Source organism: Euphorbia lathyris, chromosome 8 (assembly GCF_963576675.1).
Source record: "Euphorbia lathyris chromosome 8, ddEupLath1.1, whole genome shotgun sequence".
NCBI lineage: Eukaryota > Viridiplantae > Streptophyta > Magnoliopsida > Malpighiales > Euphorbiaceae > Euphorbia > Euphorbia lathyris.
In genome coordinates this window covers 80,428,850-80,450,645 of record NC_088917.1, presented here as the reverse complement: position 1 = coordinate 80,450,645, position 21,796 = coordinate 80,428,850, and the positions used below count along the sequence as shown (strand labels likewise).

Sequence of the window (21,796 nt, the reverse complement as noted above, 5' to 3'; positions counted from 1 at the left end):
CGTGTGGAAGTGCCATGGTGTAAAGTTCATTTTCATTTATCTCTCGACAGATCACCTGCTTTGTCTTCAAATCCTTTGAAATAAAATACTCAACAAAAAAATTCTATTGAAATTGGATTAAAATGGGTTAAAGAAAACAGTAAATTCTTTAAGAACGCATTTATATTTTTTTATAGAAAAATTATTTAACAATAAAGTTTTATTAATGAAGCTCCTTTGACGGATGTGGCAGTGCCCCTCTTCTCTTTGGGCTCGCCTTCTTTGTGGTAAGTATCGGAAAGATAAAATCTTTGGGGGCCCCAAGGCGAGAGTTACCTAGTGTTCCTTTCTTTGGAAAGGGATTAGCACCATTTTTGCAGAATTTTGTTCTGAGGTTGGTCTAGAGGTGGGCAATGGTAAATCCATTAGTTTCTGGTTTGATACCTGGTTAGGGGACAAACCTTTGGTAGATGTGTGTACTACTCCCCTGCCTAATGACTTCAGGAACTGGAGGATTGCTGACGTGGTGGACTCTGAAGGGGATTGGATCTGGGCCAAGATTGAGCCTTTCTTAGGTCTTGAGACCCTTCTTAAAATGCGGGGCTTCAAGGTGAGTATTCATGAGGAGGATTTGGATAGACACTGCTGGTCTCTGACTAATAATGGAGCATACTCTTGCAAGTCTGCCTTTGAAGCGTTTTCCCCCCCTTTGTCGGTTCCTTCCTCAGAGGTTTGGAAGTCCATTTGGGCCCTTAAAGTTCCTTATCGTGTTAGGAGTTTCTTGTGGCTGGGCGTCAAGGACAGGTTACTGACTAACTTGGATAGGCACAGGAGGCATTTATCGGAGTCTGGAGCTTGTAGTAGATGCAGGGACCATATTGAGTCCTTATGCCATGCCCTGAGGGATTGTTCAAAGAGTAAAGAGGTTTGGGGGAATATTCTTCCTCCTAATTCTTTATCTTCCTTCCTGGCCCATCCTGAAGATGTTTGGTTCTCTGATGGAGTTAAAGGTAAGCTCCTCTCGTTCATGGAGCATGGTGACATCTTCTTTGCCATTATCTGTCACCAAATTTGGAAATGGAGAAATGAGGAAATTTTTGATAGTAAAACTATTTTCGTGCCAAACTTAGTTGAATTCTTCTCCAATAAGTTCTTCTCCATTTTGGACAGTTTTAAAGGTGATTCCCTGGCCAGCTCTTCCCTGAGTAAGAGTGTCCACTTGGTTAGTTGGGTTAGGCCCAGAGAAGGGGTGGTGAAACTGAACACTGATGGCTCTTGCCTCAGTAATGGTAAAATTGCAGCAGGAGGAGTTCTCAGAGATGCTGGAGGAGCTTGGCTTTCTGGTTTTTACCAGAATTTGGGTTTGGGGTCTTCCTTCTCTGCTGAGCTCTGGGGCATCCTCACTGGGATCAAGCTGGCTGGTAGGCTAGGTATTAAGAGTCTGACTATTGAATCGGATAATCTGGAGGCCATTAATATGATTAAGGACACCTTTTCCTACCAAAAAAAAAATAATAATTTTTCTATTAATTTATTAATTTATTATTTTAATTATTTAATACAATTTTTATATTTTTAGAGAAAAATTATTTAATTTAATAATAATTTTTCTATTAATTTATTATTTTAATTGTTTAATAAAAAATTTATTTAATTGAGCATTTCGAATATCGATCAATTTTTCTTGACTGTAGTTAATCGACCAATTCTTTATCGTGCAATTTAGAATCTAATTACAGTTTTGACTGAGTTGTTTTATCATAAAGGAGATCAACTATTAGTATGTTCACATAATTTAAAGGCAGTGTTGCAAACGTTTCAAAGGAACGACCTCATCCGCAACTCCTATGCAATTTTTTAACTAGTAAATAGTAATCGAGAAACTCTACGAAAACAAACTCCAACTATAAAACACAAAAACACAACATTTTATATCAGGAAAACTTAGGGCGCGACTAGTTAGTATGTCCCAATTTACTGTTGTTGTTCTTGTTTGTTGTTGTTGTTATTAAAAACAATTGCTTCGAAAATTTTACCGAATACATTATCTAGTGTTTAGAATTAAAGCGGCAAAAATTACTTCCGAAAAATCAAAACAAACCAAGCAAATAATCTCATCTTTGAACTAAAGTGTAATTACAAAAATAATCATATTCTTAAAAACATAATTACATAATAATTAAACAAAAAATTATGAACAAAAAACAGAATCAAGAAATTATAATCTTACAAAGAAAGAGCTAAAATACCTAAAACAATAACAGAAATAAAAACATAATTCCAGAAAATCCTTCTCCAATTTTGTTCAAAATAATACGAATAAAACTAACAAAATTTTAAAATTATACACTAATTTTATTAAGTCATATTTTGAATATAATTTGATATTTTTATTCGATTTATACCAAAATATGATAAATTAGCTTTAGCAACACAATTTTCTCGATAATTTAAATTATTCGAATTTTGAGTAAAATTTATTTAAAACCTAAACAATGCTCGAATAAAAATGGGTATCTACAACCTCATCTCGTCTACGACTCCTATGCAATTTTTTAACCGAAAGTAATCAAGAAAATTACAAAAACAAAAATAATCATAAACTTAACAAAATTGAAACATAATTACATGATAATTGAACAAAAAATTATGAACAAAAACAAGATCAAGAAATTATAATCTTACAAAGAAAGAGCTAAAATACCTAAAACAATAACAGAAATAAAAACATAATTCCAGAAAATCCTTCTGCAATTTTCCACAATGTTCTTCCACTTTCCATCAACACTACAGTTACTAGAACCAAACTTCAAAGTACTAACATTCACCGGAAAATCCATCTCATAACCGCCGCAAACAACTCTAATCTCATCTTTCTTCACCTGCCACGTCCATCCGCCATAGCTAGCCCAAGCTCGAATCTCCATTTTAAGCCTCAAAATCCCACTGCAATTCAATTTCTCCACCACGGTGCCAGAGAAATTCACTTCCACCATTTCCCGGCGGAAACTAATTTGGGAAAACGGAGGAAGAGCCGCGGTTGAGAGAGCTACAGTGTTGTCCATTAGGGCTACGGCGGAGATAGAATTGTAAAATATAGGGTTTTTGCTAGGGTTAGTTGATAACACCAGAGATTAATATAAGATATACGATTGGATCTTAAGTATCAGCTTAAGTTTTTAGTTCAATCGGTTCCATAACATGGTATCTGGTCCACTTGGAACCAAACGGTAGAGGGTTCGAATCCTGGCAACCTCATTAATTTGTGAATTAAATTATTGTTAGTAATGTGCCTATTAGAATGGACTTTTCCCTTGTATCTAACCCGAACATGATGTGGACCCGGACTGGATTGAGTTCGGCCTGTTCGTTTAGATCTTAACCCGAATTAAAATGGTTTTGATCCATAATTGATTCGATTTTGCTTCGGTTAATGGACTCGGACCTAAATTAAAACGGTTGCAAGTGGCTTAATTTTGATTGCCTTTCGGTTGTAATTGGTTGCCACTTTGTTATTTTAGCGAGGGATTTCGACCCCAATAGTAAACGGCTTGTTTTCCGGGTACAACCAACATTTTTTATTTTCCTTTTCCTGAAACGCATAGATATGTAAAATGTAATCTTATTATTATTAATAAAATTTTATTTTTAAACGTTTACATTTGAATTTTGAATTTATTTATTGTAAATCATTATCTAGAAATCAAGCATATTCTAAGCGTTTAATTATAATACAAATCACGATCAAAGTTAATATATATTTTAAAACATGACATTACATCATAATTCATGATTTAGATCATTGACGTTACCAAATATAAGTTACGAAGAATTAATAAAAATTAAGATATTAATCCGATTTATTGACATTTGAACTTTAATTAATAAATCATACTTCAGAATCGAACAAATTCAATTTTATTCAAAATAATTATATCTCGAACAAAATGTTAAAATTATACCGTAATTTTATTAAGTCACATTTTTAATATAATTTGATATTTTCACTCGCTTTATATCAAAATACGGTAAATTAGCTTTAACATCATAATTTTTCCGATAATTTATAAATTGTTCGAATTTTGAGCAAAATTTATTTAAAACCAAAAAATTGTTCCAAACAAAAATGGATATCTACGACTTCATCTCATCTGCGACTCATATCATATGCAATGCAATTTTTTAACTACAGATAGTAATCCAGAAACTCTATACAAACAAAAATAATCATAAACTCAACAAAATTGAAACATAATTATATAATAATTAAACAAAAAATTATGAACAAAAACAAAATCAAGAAATTATAATCTTACAAAGAAAGAGCTAAAATACCTAAAACAATAACAGAAATAAAAACATAATTCCAGAAAATCCTTCTGCAATTTTCCACAATGTTCTTCCACTTTCCATTAACACTACAATTACTAGAACCAAACTTCAAAGTACTAACATTCACCGGAAAATCCATCTCATAACCGCCGCAAACAACTTTAATCTCATCTTTCTTCACCGGCCACGTCCATCCGCCATAGCTAGCCCAAGCTCGAATCTCCATTTTAAGCCTCAAAATCCCACTGCAATTCAATTTCTCCACCACCGTGCCAGAGAAATTCACTTCCACAATTTCCCGGCGGAAACTAATTTGGGAAAACGGAGGAAGAGCCGCGGTTGATAGAGCTAAAGTGTTGTCCATTAGGGCTACGGCGGAGATAGAATTGTAAAACATAGGGTTTTTGTTAGGGTTAGTTGATGATAAGGTGAGATTCCAGTCGGCGGTGATGCCGGTGGAGGAAATGTTGAGGACGGAGAGAGTGGAGGAGTCGACGGTGAAGTCGGAGGTGTTTGGTTGAAGAAAGATGAGGAGTTTTGTAATGGCGGGAGTTGCGCAGAAGATTATAGTTAGTAATGTGATTATGTAGAGACTGATGAAGCATTCGCAGGCTTTGTCTTTGCCGGAGTATGTTTTGCAGGCGGCGGCGGAGGAGGAGGGAGTGGCGGTTGTGGTGGTGGTGGGGAGAGACATGAAGAAGTTAGTGGGGGTTTTGGGTGGGGAGTTATGAATTATGATTATGTGTTCTTGTTAAATCACGTTCCTTGTATATATACTTGTCATAATACCTATTTAGCTCCCTACACTATGTTCTCAAATTCAATTAGAAACTTAAATTATTAAAATCATCAATTATATCTCTAAACTAAGTAAAAATATTCAATTAGAAACTTAAACTATTAAAATCATCAATTATATCCCTAAACTAAGTAAAAAATTGTCAATTGAGTTATGTGTCTAAACAAAAATCATCAATGGAGGTCTCGTTGAAATCATTAGGTTGAGCAATTTTACACCATCTTCCCACAACTCATTTGGGAGAAATGTAGGGCTGTAAATGAGCCGAGCCGCTCATGAGCGGCTCCATAAAAGCTCGGCTCCACTCGGCTCGATTTGTAAACGAGCACGATTTACTGGCTCGATTCGTAAACGAGCCGAGCTTGAGCAGGCCAAAGCTCGGCTCGAAAGCTCGTGAGCAGGCTCGATTAGAACATTTATGAACAAATTTTAGTTTTGTAGAAAACTATATAGTTTTGTGTTAGTTCACAAATATCTAAACTTAATATTATTTCATTTGCTATTAGATGAGTTCGTTCACAAACATAATAAATTAGTAATAGACGAACTATTTGTAAGCATCTTGTTTATTTATTCACGAATGTTGCTTGTGAGCTTGTTTATGTACACAATTAAAGAGTTATTTGCGAGCAAACTTCACAAATATAATTAACGATTTACTCACAAACAATTTATGTTTAGATAATTTTCTTAATGAACCAAGTCTAAAAGAGGATTTTGGGTTCGAAACAAGCTCGAAGCTCGGCTCAAGCTCGTTGAGCAAGCCAAAGCTCGGCTCGGGCTCGACTCGTTAATTTTATAGCAAGCTCGGCTCGGGCTCGAGCTCGTTAATTTTATAGCGAGCCGAGCTTGAACAGGCCAAAGCTCAGCTCGGCTCGATTACAACCCTAGAGAAACGCATCAAAATCTTTCCAATTTCAAAAACTTAGTCCCTAAATCCCGTTAAGTGAGATGATTTTCAGATTTGCTTTTTTATTTTTCTGTTATCATGCTTTGTATCGTGAAGAACATAAAATCTATTAAAACTATTTCATAATTTATTAAATTTGAGAATTTTGCATCCAGAAATGCTCATAGACATCATTTTGTATAAGAAATTTGGTACTTAAAGCAATATAAAATGTTTTTTCATATAAAATGTTTTTATTAGATCGTTTGTTAAATGTAACATAAAAAATATTATTTTTAAGTAATATTTTTTTTATACAATTGACTTTTATACTTTATTGTTTACTTATACTTATTTATTAGGGTCACACTTGGTAACTCGTCCATAAGTCTCTAAAGTATCAGGATCGACCCTGACATAAATTAATACAGTTTAGGATAGAATAAAGACTCAATTGATGTTTTTTTATTTAGTTCAGAAACCTAATTAACGATTTTGATAGTTTAAGATTCTAATTAATTTTGAAACTTTGGTTTGGGGGACTGAAATGAATGTAATGTCTATATACTACTTACGTAATATATATATTAAATGAAATTAAGACTTTAAAGTCCAATTAAGTCCTTAACAAAACAAAATAAAATCAATTAGATATTTAATATTTCAAAATTATTAATTAGCTCCTTAATTTATATCTAGAAAGGTAATTAGGTTTCTAAACTTTTAAAAAGGATAAATTATACACATGATTACGGAACTTTACTGATTTTAATATTATAGCCACTGAACTTTAATTCTTAACAATATGATCATTTAAATTTATATTTTTTAACATTGGTGGCTACTCAACTTTAACTAACTCCTCAAAATTACCGTTAATGACCTCAAAATAAAAATATTCAAGAACTAAAGTTGTTCAGAACGACATTTACTATGAAACCACATTTTTTATTTTCCAATATCACTTTTATTGGAGCTTTCTCTCTCTAAAAATTCATTTTCTCTCCTAACCAAACAATACCTAAATAACCTCAAAACAAAAAAAATCAAGAATTAAAGTTCCTTAGCATATCATTAATTCTTCGAATTTTTTATTTTGAGGTCGTCAAGTTCCTTAGAATAACATTAATTCTTCGAATTTTTTATTTTGAAGTCGTCAACGGTCGTTTTGAGGCATTGAGTAGTAACCGATATTAAAAAGTATAAAGTTCAATGACCATACCGTTAAGAATTGAATTCAGTAGCCACAATATTAAAATAAGTAAAGTTCAATGGCCATAAATATAATTTACCCACTTTTAAAATCACTAATTATATCCTCAACCATTTGTAGTATTTCTCACTTGCGTTTTTCTTGACTTTCCTAAATTTTTCTCCTCCCCTTCTTTTTGTTTGTTCTCCTTCCTCTTCTCTTGTTCAAACACTCATTTTTCGTTTATTAATATATTGCGGGTTTGTCAGTTCTTGGGCCACGGGTGCTCACCCCGTCCAAGTTCTGTCTCGTCCCAATTTCTATAAAAATAATAATTTTTATTTGATTTTAATTAGTATTTTATGGCTTTTTAGTTTCAATTATATGTTCAATTTTAATAAACACAAATCGGCTCAGCTCAATCGAAATAAATACTATTATATATTCACGTATAAAAAAACGATTTAAGAAAATATTGATCAAATCAAAATGTCATACAAAAAAAAGTCAATATTTCACTGTATCATATTAGTAAAGTTAACATATTAAGTTATTAAATTCAAATTCAGTATGTCATATTATAACATTAATCAAGTTTTGGTTATATAGTCGAATTTGCAAATTTTGTTTGATTACTCTTATAAATCTAATAGTCTCCAATTATTATATGGTAGGCAATCTATACAAAGTAGGAGTTTTATGGCCCATCGATATAAGTTTGATATCGTTTTCTTTTTCGAGACTTATTACATCTGTCTGAATCATTTAGATGCATTTCGAAGAAAAATTAAGTTTATTAGGTGTGTGAGGGAATAGGTAACAGTTTGGGTCTATTCTGATTTTGCTGGGAATGATTAAAATTCTAAATTCTGATTGACATTTTGTGGATGCAGAAGTTAGTTTGGGGAGTAATATGCCTTAACGGTTTACTAGTTTTTATGGGATTCCTAAACGTAATCGTAGGTTTGCTTCTTAGGATCTCCTGCGTAGTCTTTCGGGCGACCTTCTTAAGCTAAACCTGAATAAGGATGTTTCGGTGTTTGCAGTGTCCGGGGTCCTAGGGATTGGTGGTGTTGTGTAAAATGATAGCAGCGAGTTTTTTTTTTGGTCGTTTTCTCGTCACCTTCTTAGGAGTTTCAGCCCCGGTTGTAAAAAAAAAGTAAGTTAAATGCCGAATATGTATTACACACGTCTTAGAATGCTATTACATAATTCACATAATAATTTTAATTCTGAATAATTTTAATTCTTGAATATTTTCTTATCCAGGAGATATTTTTTTATTTGCATTCACGCCTTTAACCCAATTTCTGACATACTAGAACAGCAATGTGGCAAGTCATGTATATATTTATTTATAAATTCAAATGAATCCATTAAAAAAGAGGAGAAATTCAATTGATTTTAGAGAGATGGAAATGCAATTGATTTTAGAGAGAGAAATTAACAAAGAGGAGAAAGAAGAAGAAAAATAAGAAATTAAAGAGAGATTGAGAAGATGGCGTATTTGATTTTTATTTTTTATTTTGTGGTTTGTTTGTGATAATTAGATAATAAGTGAGGTTAATTTATAAAATAAATGAATATAAGGATAAAATTAACTCTTTTCTCTTTGACTTTTAACACCGTTAGTCAATTTAGCATGTGTTTGCTAACGGAATGAACCTTAAGGTACCATTTTATAAATTTTTAAACCACAAGGGTGTCAATCGAAAACATGTGTAACCATAAAGTTTATTTTTGTATTTTTCCCTAAATAGGCTTAATACGCACAATCTGAACTTGTACAAAAAGTTGATTGGTCCTCTGAACTTTCAAAGTGTCATGGTAGCCTTCTAAACTTGCATAAAATGTTCAAATAGCCTCTAAATTTGTGTAAAATGTAATCAATTGATCACTCAATTGTAAAAAAGTAAGTTAAATACGAAAGATGTATTACACGCGTCTTAAAAAAAGTAAAACGACTAAGATCGGGGTATTCTGGTCTATCATTAGAGAAGACAAGTTTTATAGTTAAGCAATGAAGGACTTCATTTTTAATTTATTATGTGAATTATGTAATAGCATTCTAAGACACGTGCAATACATATTCGGCATTTAACTTACTTTTTTTACAACCGAGTGATCCATTGATTACATTTACGCAAATTCAGAGAGCTAACTGAACATTCTATGTAAGTTCAAAAGGCTATCAGAACAATTATTTTCTCTTTTCTAACCAAACAATACCTAAATGACTTCAAAACCAAAAAAATTCAAAAAATAAAAGAGTTAATTTCAAATAAAACCTTATGGTTTCACATTTTCTTTTTGCAGATGGGTAAAAATTTCATTTTTCCAAATTTGACCGATATTGACCTCAAAATGAAATTTTTTAAGAATTAAATGACATCTTAAGCAACTTTATAATACTAAACAACTTTAATTCTTAAAAAAATTCATTTTAAGATCGTTATCAATCAAATTTAGAAAAATGAAAATTTTACCAACGAGAAATACCATTCTGCAAAAAAAAATGTGAAACCAGAAAGCATTTATTTGAAATTAATTCAAAATAAAGTTACTTAGAATATCATTTCTATCTGTTCTATAATAGAAGGTTACTTGCTATTGAAATGATCATATTGATTAACATTAAAAAGAGTCATTACATGAATACAATATAAGGTTTAGGAGCTATAATATTCAATATTCGGTTTTGAAGTTTGAGGTCCATAATAAAAGTACATATACAAGGGGCCATTGGTTTAATTTATCCCCGAAAATAGGGACAAATCTTCTCTCCATCAAGGGAGATGGGCAGGGGTGCACCCACTAGTCGCCATAACGCCAAAATTCCTGTGGAAACGGTGTACAGACTTTAATCTAACGATGATAAGAAAAAAAAAAAAAAAACTTAAATCTCTTCCCAATCCTCCTAATCTATATTGAGGCTGTTTGTGAACATTAGAATGGAGCTTTTCATGAACTTCATGAGCCTATAAACAAACATACTCGCGAGCTTTCGAGCCGAGGTGTGTCATGCTCAAGCTCAGCTTGTTTGTGAATCGAACCTCTAAATCGTGTTCGCGAGCCGAGCTTTTATCAAGCCGACCATTGAACCGCTCATGAGCGGCTCGGCTCATTTACCGCCTTAACCACAAGCACCCTGTGTCCGTGAATTCTGGATCTATCACGGTCTCGAGACCGTCTAAACTCTATAGTCTATACAAATATTCAACATTCAATTCAGAATTCCATCAGGAACTGTAAATGGATGATGATGCAAAAATTAAACATTCTCTTCAACTTGATACCTTGACAAATCTCTTTCCCTGATACTTTTCCCCCAAACAGATGAACTCTCTACTACTCCTTCATTCCTCAATACCATATCCGTCTCATCTTCCTCGTACAAAACCCGAATTCCGCACTCTTTCACGTAAAATCTGGGCGGCATACGTACCGAAACATCAATTGAATCTCCTACTTTCATATCATCTCCAAACTTCCAGTAACTTAACCATAACATATCCTCATTTTCTTCAGGTATGCCATAGAATGTTGGACTATAACTCCAGTTTTTCGTTCTTGATTTTCGCGTAGTGTCCGACTGCGTGTAACCAAAATATCTGCTCGTCTCGTGCGTATATCGCGCATAGATTTATAGCACGGATTGTGTGGGTGGAAGTGGGGGATGGGATTATTGTGAAAGATAATGAAGAGCTTATGGTTATGTAGTTCATTTTAGATTTTTAACCGAACATATCTTAGCTTTTAGAACAGTCATAGTAGATACAAAATGGTCATGTTACTCTTGTTATTTTCTATGTGTCTGTTTATGCTAAATATAACGGTAAAATTTCTAAAAAAGAATAGACAGAATGACCAAATGATTAACGTTGACAAAAGATATGGATCTTATAATGTGTTTTTCAAAATATAGGGACTAAACAGTGTATTGGGTAAAAAGAATAGGACTAATAAATTATTTGCCCTAAGATTTATGATTGGACCTTAACTATAGAGTCAATTGGCTCTATGACATGGTATCGGAGCCTCTTGGACCAACAGTTCAAAGGTTCGAGCCTGTGTTATACACATTGCAAGTCTAAAGAGCATTTACATTTGAGAGGTGTGTCAGAGATTAATATAAGATCCATGCCTACCAAAATTTTGAAAATGATGGATTGGCTATTATTTAATTGTCAAATCGGATCTTCCAAATATTAATTACGTCTGAGATATTTAATGTGTCATTCAAACAATTACAAAAAAAAACATGATTTTTAATTTTTCTATAAAGTAGAACTAAAATTGATCTTGCACGTTAGGACTAAATTTACACTTCTTTAAAAACGTTAGGTCATTTTTTATCCTTACCTGACAAAATTACATAAACATTCAGTTTCGATCTTTAACAGTTTTACTTTGTTTTAAAACTGTTAAAATAGGAACAAATGTTCTCTCCATCCATGTAGGGAACGATCCAGGGGAGATCCGGAGGATTTAGGGGGCTTGCGGACCCACTGATCGCTCGAAAAAAACAACAAATTCTATTGGAACTGTGAAATAGGCTGTACTCTTTTTTTTTTATGCAAAAACACTCCAAAAATATCTATCACCATCCATAAATCACGATAAGCAACTCTGTCAGTGAATTCTGGATCCGTGACTACATCCGCCAGCCTTTAAACTCTATAGTCTATACAAATATTCAACATTTAATTCAGAATTCCATCAGGAACTGTAAATGGATGATGATGCAAAAAATAAACATTCTCTTCAACTTGGTACCTTGACAAATCTCTTTCACTTATACATTTCTCCCAAACAAATGAACTCTCTACTACTCCTTCATTCCTCAACACCATATCCTTCTCATCTTCCTCGTATAAAACCCGAATTCCGCACTCTTTCACGTAAAATCCGGGCGGCATACGTACCGAAACATCAATTTCATCTCCTACTTTTAAATCATCTCCAAACTTCCAATAACTTAACCATAACATTTCCTCATTTTCTTCAGGTATGCCATAGAATGTTGGACTATAACTCCAGATATCCAAAAAAAAAAAAATATATATATATATATCGATTTAACACCCATAAATTATAAGAGACCACCATAAGTAGGCTGTAATCAAGCTGAGCCGAACCGAGCTTTGACTTGCTCATACTCAATCCATCATAATTTTAATGAGCTCGAGTCATGCTTTGAGTTTTATTCAAGCTCAAATTTGTATTTGAGCTCGACTCGTTTGTTCACGAGCTGCTCACAAACCAGCTCGTTATCTTAAGCTTAGCTCGCGAGCTGCTTGTTTATTTTATTCTCGAGCTTGTTTGCGAGCAGCTCATATTTTTTGTTTAGGAACGAAATAATAGCATGTTTAGCAAATGAAATAACACAATTTTAAATACACAAACATTAAAAACCTCATTTTATTCATTAAATAAAAAATACAGAGGATAGAGAGACAGAAATAAAAAGAGAAATAGGAGAAGTGAATGCGATGAAGATATGAGTAATGATGATTCAGAAGAAGAAGAAAAAAAAAACTTAAATCCCTTCCTTATCCTCCTAATCTATATCGAGACTGTTCGTGAACATTATAAACGAACTTGTTCATGAACTTGTTCACGAGCCTATAACCAAGTCTGCTCTGCTCGCGAGCTTTCCAGCCGAGCTGTGTCATGCTCAACCTCGGCTCGTTTGTGAATCGAGCCTCTAAATTGTGTTTGCGAGCCGAGCTTTTATCGATCCGACCATCGAACCGCTCATGAGCGGCTCGGCTCACTTACAGCCCTAACCACAAGCACCCTGTGTCTGTGAATCCTAGATCTATCACGTCTGGAGACCATTTAAACTCTATAGTCTATACAAATATTCACTCGTTTATAAATCAAGCCAAGCTTTTATCGAGCTGACCACTAAACCGTTCATGAGCAGCTCGGCTCATTTACTGCCCTAACCAAGCACCCTGTGTCCGTGAATCCTGGATCCATCACGGTCTCTATCGTGACCGTTTAAACTCTATAGTCTATACAAATATTCAACAATCAATTCAGAATTCCATCAGGAACTGTAAATGGATGATGATGCAAAAAATAAACATTCTCTTCAACTTGGTACCTTGACAAATCTCTTTCACTGATACATTTCCCCCAAACAGATGAACTCTCTTCTATTCCATCATTCCTCAATACCATATCCGTCTCATCTTCCTCGTATAAAACCCGAATTCCGCACTCTTTCACGTAAAATCCAGGCGGCATACGTACCGAAACATCAATTTCATCTCCTACTTTTAAATCATCTCCAAACTTCCAATAACTAAACCATAACATATCCTCATTTTCTTCAGGTATACCATAGAATGTTGGACTATAACTCCAGATTACACCTTGCGTTTCGTTCTTGATTTTCGCGTAGTGTCCGGCCGCGTGCAACCAAAATATCTGCTCGTCTCGCGCGTAGGCTGCGCATAGATTTATACCGTGGATCGTGTGGGCGGAGGCGGAGGCGGAGGGGGAAGGGGGAGTTATTGTGAAAGATAATGAGGAGCCTGCGGTTCTTTGGGGGAAGAAGTATGGAATGTTATTCCCTGCAATGAAGAAGCTGGATATGCCACATTCTTGCAATACCTGAGGCATGAAAATATAAGTTAAAGAAGTACTTGATCTGAAAACTTAAAGTTTTATTAAATTTAAGTAAGGGCACAATTGAGAAAAACATCGGGTTTCGATCTATAACAGTTTCGGGACTGTTTGAAAACGAGATAAAAGAATACATGTGGTTTACATGGTTAGCAAATTGAAGAATTTTTCAATAATTAAGTTTAGTGAAGATGATACGGGACATTGACTGTATTACGTGGTACTTTGACTTGATGACATAGTGTTCTGAGTCGTAACAAAATTAACGAGTAAATTGCACCCGTGACCCCTCAATTTTGGTCTTTTTTTTTATGGCTCCTGAACTTCAAAATTGAACATAAAAGTCCCTGAACTTTGATCTTTACTAATAGGATAAATAATTTATTAGTCCCTTACTTTTTACCTAACACACTGTTTAGTTCCCCTATTTTGAAAAACACATTATAAAGTCCCTAACTTTTGCCAATATTAACCAATTGGTCATTTTGTCTAGTTTTTTTAGACTTGTAATCGTTATATTTTAGCATAAACATATATATATAAAATAACAGAGTAACATGGTCAACTTGTATTGTATTGTGGTTGTCCTAAAAGCTAAGATATTTTCGGTTAAAAATCTAAAAAAATAGATAAAAGGACCACAAAGTTAATATTAGCAAAAGATATGGACCTTAAAATGTGTTTTTCAAAATAGGGGGACTAAACAGTGTGTTAGGTAAAAACTAGAGGACTAATAAATTATTTACCCTTACTAATATAAAAGACCTTTATAAAAATAAAAGGTGACAACCTCAAAAGAGAAAAATCCAAAAATTAAAGTTCTTTTAAGACAACATTTCCCGTGAAACTATGTTTTCCATTGTCTAAATTAATATTTTCAGAACTTTCTCTTTCTAAACAAACAACTATCTATCCTAACCAAACAATGCTTAAATTACCTCAAAAAAAAAAAAAAAAAAAAAAAAAAAATTCAAGAATGAAAATTGCTTAGGATGTCATTTTCACCCGCTCTACATTAGAAGGTTACTAGAGAGGTCAAAAGTTGAGAGACTTTTTATATTAGTAAAGGGCAATAATGTAATTTACCCCAAAATTAACAGGGTTTAAACTATAAAAGGAAAAGAGGATAAAGATCAAATTTGACCCTAACGTTTTTTAAGAAGTGCACTTAACGTATGAAATAGTGCAAATTTAACTCTAACATTAGCCCTACAATAACGAAAATTTGAAAAAGCTGGTTTGACGGTTATTTAACAGTCACATCAGACTTTCAATAAACCGAAACAGTTTCATACATTTTGTTGTTGGTATTTTTAACTATATTACTAGCATAGTAAACATTTTAGTCACTTCTACAAAAGAATTTGTGATTAACTTATATGTAGCAGGCTTAGTCGTTAGCTTTTTAACATAATTTTTCTAAATGTGTCAGTAACTCATTGAATATTTTAGACATAATTGATGTTTGAAAGGTTGATATGACAGTTAAATAACAAGTCAAACCCACTTTTTCGACTTTTCAAATTTTTGGTAATATAGGGCTAAAAACCTTAGAGTCAATTTGGCCCTTATCCCAAGGAAAATGAATACAATAATTTGTTTTGAACTTTTTTCTCTAATTAAGAACTCAAGGTCCAGCTTTAATTACGTAATTGGAAGCTGATAAGCAACATTTTAAGCATAATATTTATAATCTAACACTTATGAACATGAAACGTAAATGAGATTGGCAAGGAATTTCAAAAACCTGTGGAGTAGTAATCCTTTCCCTGTTTGCCATAGCATTGAACATTGTCATCTCAGCATTCCCAAACCGCGCCAAGTTGTCGATATCCATTCCGAGATTATTCATCGTCTCTTCACCGATGTTCATGATCGGCTCGAGCTTGAAAAGACCTTCCACTTCAACTAGCTGATCACAGCCAAAAAGTTCCACCCACAAACTAGTTAGCAAATTAGGCAAAGTTGTTATCCTTTCTAGTGATGTACAACCCTCCGCTCTCAATTCCTCCAAACTCGTCGGGAGCTCTGGAAGACACCGGAGACTTTCACATTGGTCTAACCGAAGGTACTGCAGCGTCGTAAGGCTGCTAATGCTATCCGGAATGGTATGTAGAGGGTTTCCTTTGAGATCTAAGAACTCCAAAGACTTAAGACAACTTAGATCATTTGGAATTGCAGTGTCTGATAGATTGCAATCAGCTAGACTCAAATTTACCAAATGGATCGGTAGAATAGCGAGGGAAAATGTGATCGATTGTGGATCTTTTCGCGGAGATAACCAAGAAGGAAACCGAAATGTTGAATGAACAGCCTGGAGTTGAGTTAAGGCAGTACCATCTGCATAAAAGACTTTCAAAGATTGCATTTGCTGTATTTCCTCAGGCAGCTCATCGAGTTTCGAGCAGCCACACAGATTAAGCCTTTCGAGAGATTCTAACAGCCCGATTTCTCGAGGAAGCCTCTTCAGGTTTCTGCAGTCTTTTAGATTGAGCACAACTAGTCTTTGAAGGTAGCCTATGGATTCATCAATATCAACCAAGTTTGTACAATCTTTTAGCTTCAACGTCTCTAGACAAGGAAGTCCCTTGAAATCGGGGGTTCGGATGAGGCTATGCGAATGACTGAGGATAAGGATTTTTATGGTCGGAAGCATCTGTTGAACATAAAAGGCGCTCGATAAGAATACGTGCTAGATAGTTAATTAGATGTAAAGAGAGAAAGAGAGATTAGAATTATACCATTGTTCCTTTCCAAACATTTACTAGGCTGCTGTTTCGGATGTCAAGAACGACGAGCTTCTCCAGGTGAAGATCATTCGGTATGTATTTCAACGAAAATCCGTGCCAAAACAACCACACCAAACCTTTCGGAAAATCTCCATATTCTCCGCTGAATTTGACATGATTCAGCTGCAGCAGCTTCAGTCTCTGAATCCTTTTAAACGCCTTCGCCTTCAGATTTACTTCACTGCTCCCTCGTTGCTTCGACACGAAATGAAAGAAAGGTTTTCTCGAATAATTTCCAATACCGGTGATCTCTTTGTTTAACGTCTGCATGTTTAGCGCGAGGCCCCTGACTGCTTCGGTCCCCTGCTTCGCCAAAAGAAAAAGTGAAAATGCATATCTAATATGTTGCATGGAAACAGGAAACAGAAACGGAGAACGGGAAATGTTATTTTTAAGAAAAATTAGCTAGGAAACGGTAATTGAAACGGAAACAGACATGAAACGCGGAAACATAGCTGATAAATACATAAACTATTCATATATTGTTTATGAGCTATTTTGCTTACAGAATTTTCGTTTAAGACGTCGAATGCATCCCCGTGACGCCAAAGCCTACTACGTTTTCCAGGATCATCGGGTGCTTCTTGGCGAACGATTTCTCTTCCCATATCTCGAACTAATAGATGCATCATCAGCTTGTTTTCTTCATTGATTGTCAAAAGACACCTACCAAGGAGATTATTAATTCCAACTACTGCATACAACTTACATCCTTCTAATATGTTAATAGCGTAACCTTTATCTTTCCCGTTAAAGAAACAAGCTACGTCGAGGAATATACGTTTATCATGATCATCTTCTAAAGAGTCATAACTTACTTTAAGAATCTCTTGAATCTTACTGTCAGGAATCGCTTCCAGCTTCCGCAACGCACTTTCCCACACATCTATGCTTTTTCCTGAAAGAGAAGAACCAAGAACTTGCAGAGCCAACGGAAGACCGCCACAAAGATTCACAGACCTTACGGATTGTTCGTTGAAATCTTCGAAAGGATGTTCTTGTGCAAAGGCATGCCAACTGAAGAGCAGAAGTGATTCATTTTCATCCAATTCATTAACTCTAAACATTCTCTTAACTTCACGAGGCTTCAACAAACGCTCATGTCTAGTCGTTACAATGATTTTACTCCCAGGACAGAACCATTCTTTCATTCCGATTATCGCATTGAACTGTTCGAGCTGATCAACATCATCGAGCACAAGAAGAACTCGTCTACGACATACAGCATCTTTGATCTTTGTAATTCCTTCATCTACATTGTATATTTTCTGAGTTTTTCCCTTTAAGATGTCAGAAAGAAGTTTCCGTTGCAAGCGAACTAAACCATCCGGCTGCTCGGAAGTTTCTCTAACATTAGCAAGGAAGCTTGCAGCATTAAATCTATCAAAATTCTGGTTTTGGTTGAAAATAATCTTTGCTATAGTCGTCTTCCCGATTCCTCCGACTCCATAGATTGCTGCTACACCAACATCGTTTGATCCGTCTTGCAACCACGAGTTGATGTTAGCTATACGAGAAGGTATTCCGACTAGATATGGAGCGACATTCAGCACTACTCGGTTCAGCTTATTCCCAACCTCTTTAACAACATTTTGAATAAACTGTGATTGGTACCTGCCAAAATGGAAATAAGAAACAAATGTCTTAACATGTTAGAGCTCTAAAACTAGAATTTTGGTAAACAATCTAAAGAACAAACCTGGATATAAGGTCCTTCAACTTGTTAATTTTTGACAAATTAGTCCAAAATAACATGCGGTAAGAATAATAATTTTGGAACATATGTAGAAACAACTTGCATTTTGAACTAATTTGTCAAAAAATGCTAAGATAAAGGACCAAATTATATAAAAGTTTAAACATACAATCTAAGTTAAAGGACCAAATTTACGCTTTATTCATGTTATAACGAAGGAATAACTCACCCCAAGAGGTACCTCAAAGGGAGACGATTGTCTCACATATATAAGGAGTCATATAACTTCTTAATTAAGCAATATAAGATATCCGACACACCCTTCACGTCCAGAACCATATGGAGCGTGAAACAAATATGACCCAATACTGAATATGAGATTTTGATACCATGTCAAGGAACTATTTGATCCAAATGCTTAAACTAATAAGTTAGGCTAAATAAGAGCTTTGATTATTGTCGTGCACAACACAAGCTAATCTTACAATGTGTTGACATTCCATTAGTAAATGGAGTTACCAGGATTTGAACCACGACCATTTAATAAAAAGAAGGCTTTGAAGTCCTAAAAAGCTAGGTCAAAGGATGAGATTTTCCCACGCACTTGTTAACTATACACTCGCCTCTTCCACAATCAATGTGAAAAAACCCACCATTCTCTCTCCCTCACACATCGGTCCAAGGCTGGGATAGTAGTAAGTTGCAAGGCCTGTCCTGAAGAAATACTTAATGGCTGCTTTGGGGTTTGGGCTAGTCAGAAAATCTAGGAAATTGAAGTTCAAAATTCAAACCCTACAGACAAATATGCTTCTCCCTTCCCAATTTCTCTCTTTACTTTGTCATCCACACAAGTAGCACTCGCCGCTACCATCTACGCAACCACCAACTACAAGACCATCAACTATTTGTGAGTTGACTTCTTGCCCACCAATCAGCTACTATTCTTGGAGCTTGGCCATAACGTGAATGTTTTATTTATATAATCTTCTAAACTCATTTAGAGTAGGTTATAGGCTTTTGTTTGCTATGCTACTTATCCTATGCATGTATGCTCACATTGTTCAAACATCGCTAAAAGCTCGGCTCAATCAAATCTCAGTCAAGTTCGATCAAAGCTCAACTTGAGATATTAACGAGCCAATACCGGGTCTACCCAACCTCAGTTCGGCTTGTTAACACCCCTGGTCCTAACCGTCTATAGGATGAAGATGTTGTAACTATGGGCTCTCATACCAGGTGTTAGATGTTATTGAGCTTTCTCATCCTAAAAGCTAACGCAAAGACAAATGATTACCTCAAAGCCATATAGCTTCCTAATTAAACTTTCCAATTAAGCGAGGTAGGATATCTAATGCATGTAAACCAAGTTACCAACTAAGAATACAAGGATTAGAATCTCTACCTTCTTATCATTATGACAATAATGAACTCAAGGTTTTTGGAAAGTACCCATTTAACTTCAGCATATAAAATAACAACCTTTTAGCTAATTGGTAGCAATTTAGCTCCAACATATAAAATAGCTTTAGGTAACGGAACTTGGGAAATTGGTATCATTTTACAAATATTAAAAGTCAAATTTCATTATTTATATTTAAATTGATACCATTTCACAAACAGTGAGACTAAAATGGGCTAAAATGGTGCTATTTAGTATGTTACGATCAAATTGACACTTTCCAAAAACATTGAGGTTATTTTGGTAGCTTATCGCCTCATTAATCATACACAAGTCAGTCAGTTGGCTAAAAACAATATTCACTCTTTTCGCTATAGCATAAGTCATATAATTCTATAACATGATTCGGCCTAGTAAAATATCAGAATTTTCTTTCACGATTTACATGATATCCTTGGAAGCATACCTGTTCTCCAAAACCATTCCTCCCATATCTGCAACTTCTCTAAGAGCTTTTCTCCATCCTTCAACCATACCCATTTCTCCTCTAAACTCAATTTCATGTCTAGCAAAAGCTTCACCATAGAATCCACTCTGCTTCCCAACTAAAAACGGATCTACATCATAGAAAAGCGGAATCACAACATGCCCATCGGTTTTTCTTCTCTCCATTATCATCGCAAGCTCATCAAGACACCATCTAGAAGAGGCGTAGTCTCTGGAAAGCACGATTACTGAAATTTTTGATTCTCGAATTGCTTTCGTGATCTCTAATTCGATAAGTTCGCCTCTCACGATTTCGTCGTCGTCTCTGAATGTTCGAATTCCTGCTTGAATTAGGGCTGTGTAGAGATGATCGGTGAAGTTTTTGCGGGTGTCTCCGCCCCTGAAGCTCAAGAAGACATGGTAAACCCATCGAGTTGAGGATGAGGAAGATGAAGCTTGATTTGTTGTGATACTCATTTGCGAAGAATGAGAAGAAAGTCGGAGTTTAATTTGCTGAATCAGATGGAGGTGTTAAGAATTAATGCGAGGAAGCTAAAATGGAGAAGGGGAATCATAATTTGTAAGTCAACCACTCTTTTCTAAGCTTCCAATTTCCAAGAAGTTTCTCATCTTTTGACTTTTTTTTTTATACTTCTAAAAATGGTTGGCACTGAACTTTAGTAATTTTAATATTTACCGAACGCTGAAATTTTTTTTTTTTTATAAAGTAACAAAATAGGTTTAAGAGTTTTAAAGAAATAATAATATAGACTTAACGTTTATAATATAATATCAATTTAGGTTTAATATTTATAATAGGGATAAGGTATCAAAATAGGTTTAAGATTTTTAGGGAAGTACCAATTTAGGCTCAACGTTCAAAATAGCACCAATATAGTCTTAATGTTTACAACGTAATATCAATTTAGGCTTAACGTTTATAATATAGCATCAATTTAGACCTCACGTACAAAATAGCACCAATATAGGCTTAACGTTTACAAAATATATACAATTTAAACTAAACATTATAATTAAATTAATCATATTTTCTTTCCCTATTACCTTTATATGTTATCTTTTTATTTAGTTTTATATTCTTATTTATTATAATACAATTAGTTAGTATTCTTGCCCATTAAGATCTTATATTTGTTTTTCATCAATAATTTCATGACTACTAAATTTCATTGCTCATGTAATATATGCAAACTAAAAGTAATTGAATATCCACAATATTTCGAACACTGACATGTATCAATACTTTTAGTTTGCATATATTACACGAGCCATAGAATTTAGGAGTCATGCAATGGTTGATGAAAAACAAATATAAGATTTTAATTGTCAAGAATACCAATTAATTGTATTATAATAAATAAAAATATAAAACTAAATAAAAAAGATAACATATAAAGTTAATAGGGAAATAATATAATATGATTAATTTAATTATGACGTTTAGTTTAAATTGTATATATTTTGTAAACATTAAGCTTAAATTCATATTATTTTGTAAACTTTAAACCTATATTGGTGCTATTTTGTACGTGAGGCATAAATTGATGTTATGTTGTAAACGTTAAGCCTAAATTGATA

The 21,796-nt window shown here is 34.2% G+C and overlaps 1 protein-coding gene across 1 annotated transcript; it reads right to left on the bottom strand.

The window, feature by feature from the left end:
- Positions 1-13,171: 13,171 nt before the first annotated feature.
- LOC136202463 (disease resistance protein RPV1-like) lies at positions 13,172-20,791 on the bottom strand. Its single transcript, XM_065993104.1, has 5 exons — positions 20,178-20,791; positions 17,123-18,230; positions 16,569-16,919; positions 15,575-16,483; positions 13,172-13,815 (listed from the first exon to the last, which is right to left on the bottom strand). Exons 1-5 carry the CDS (start codon positions 20,672-20,674, stop codon positions 13,231-13,233), a joined length of 3,450 nt encoding a protein of 1,149 aa, XP_065849176.1. The 5' UTR covers positions 20,675-20,791; the 3' UTR covers positions 13,172-13,230.
- Between the last annotated feature and the right edge of the window lie 1,005 nt (positions 20,792-21,796).

What these genes read in the sequence shown, in the direction of transcription:
- LOC136202463 (XM_065993104.1), bottom strand. Translation starts at nt 20,674, where the DNA reads ATGAGTATCACAACAAATCAAGCTTCATCTTCCTCATCCTCAACTCGA. An exon ending in ACGTCTTAAACGAAAATTCT is followed by an intron (nt 16,920 to 17,122) that starts GTAAGCAAAATA and finishes TTGGCGAAGCAG; the next exon opens with GGGACCGAAGCAGTCAGGGG. An exon ending in ATGTTTGGAAAGGAACAATG is followed by an intron (nt 16,484 to 16,568) that starts GTATAATTCTAA and finishes TATGTTCAACAG; the next exon opens with ATGCTTCCGACCATAAAAAT.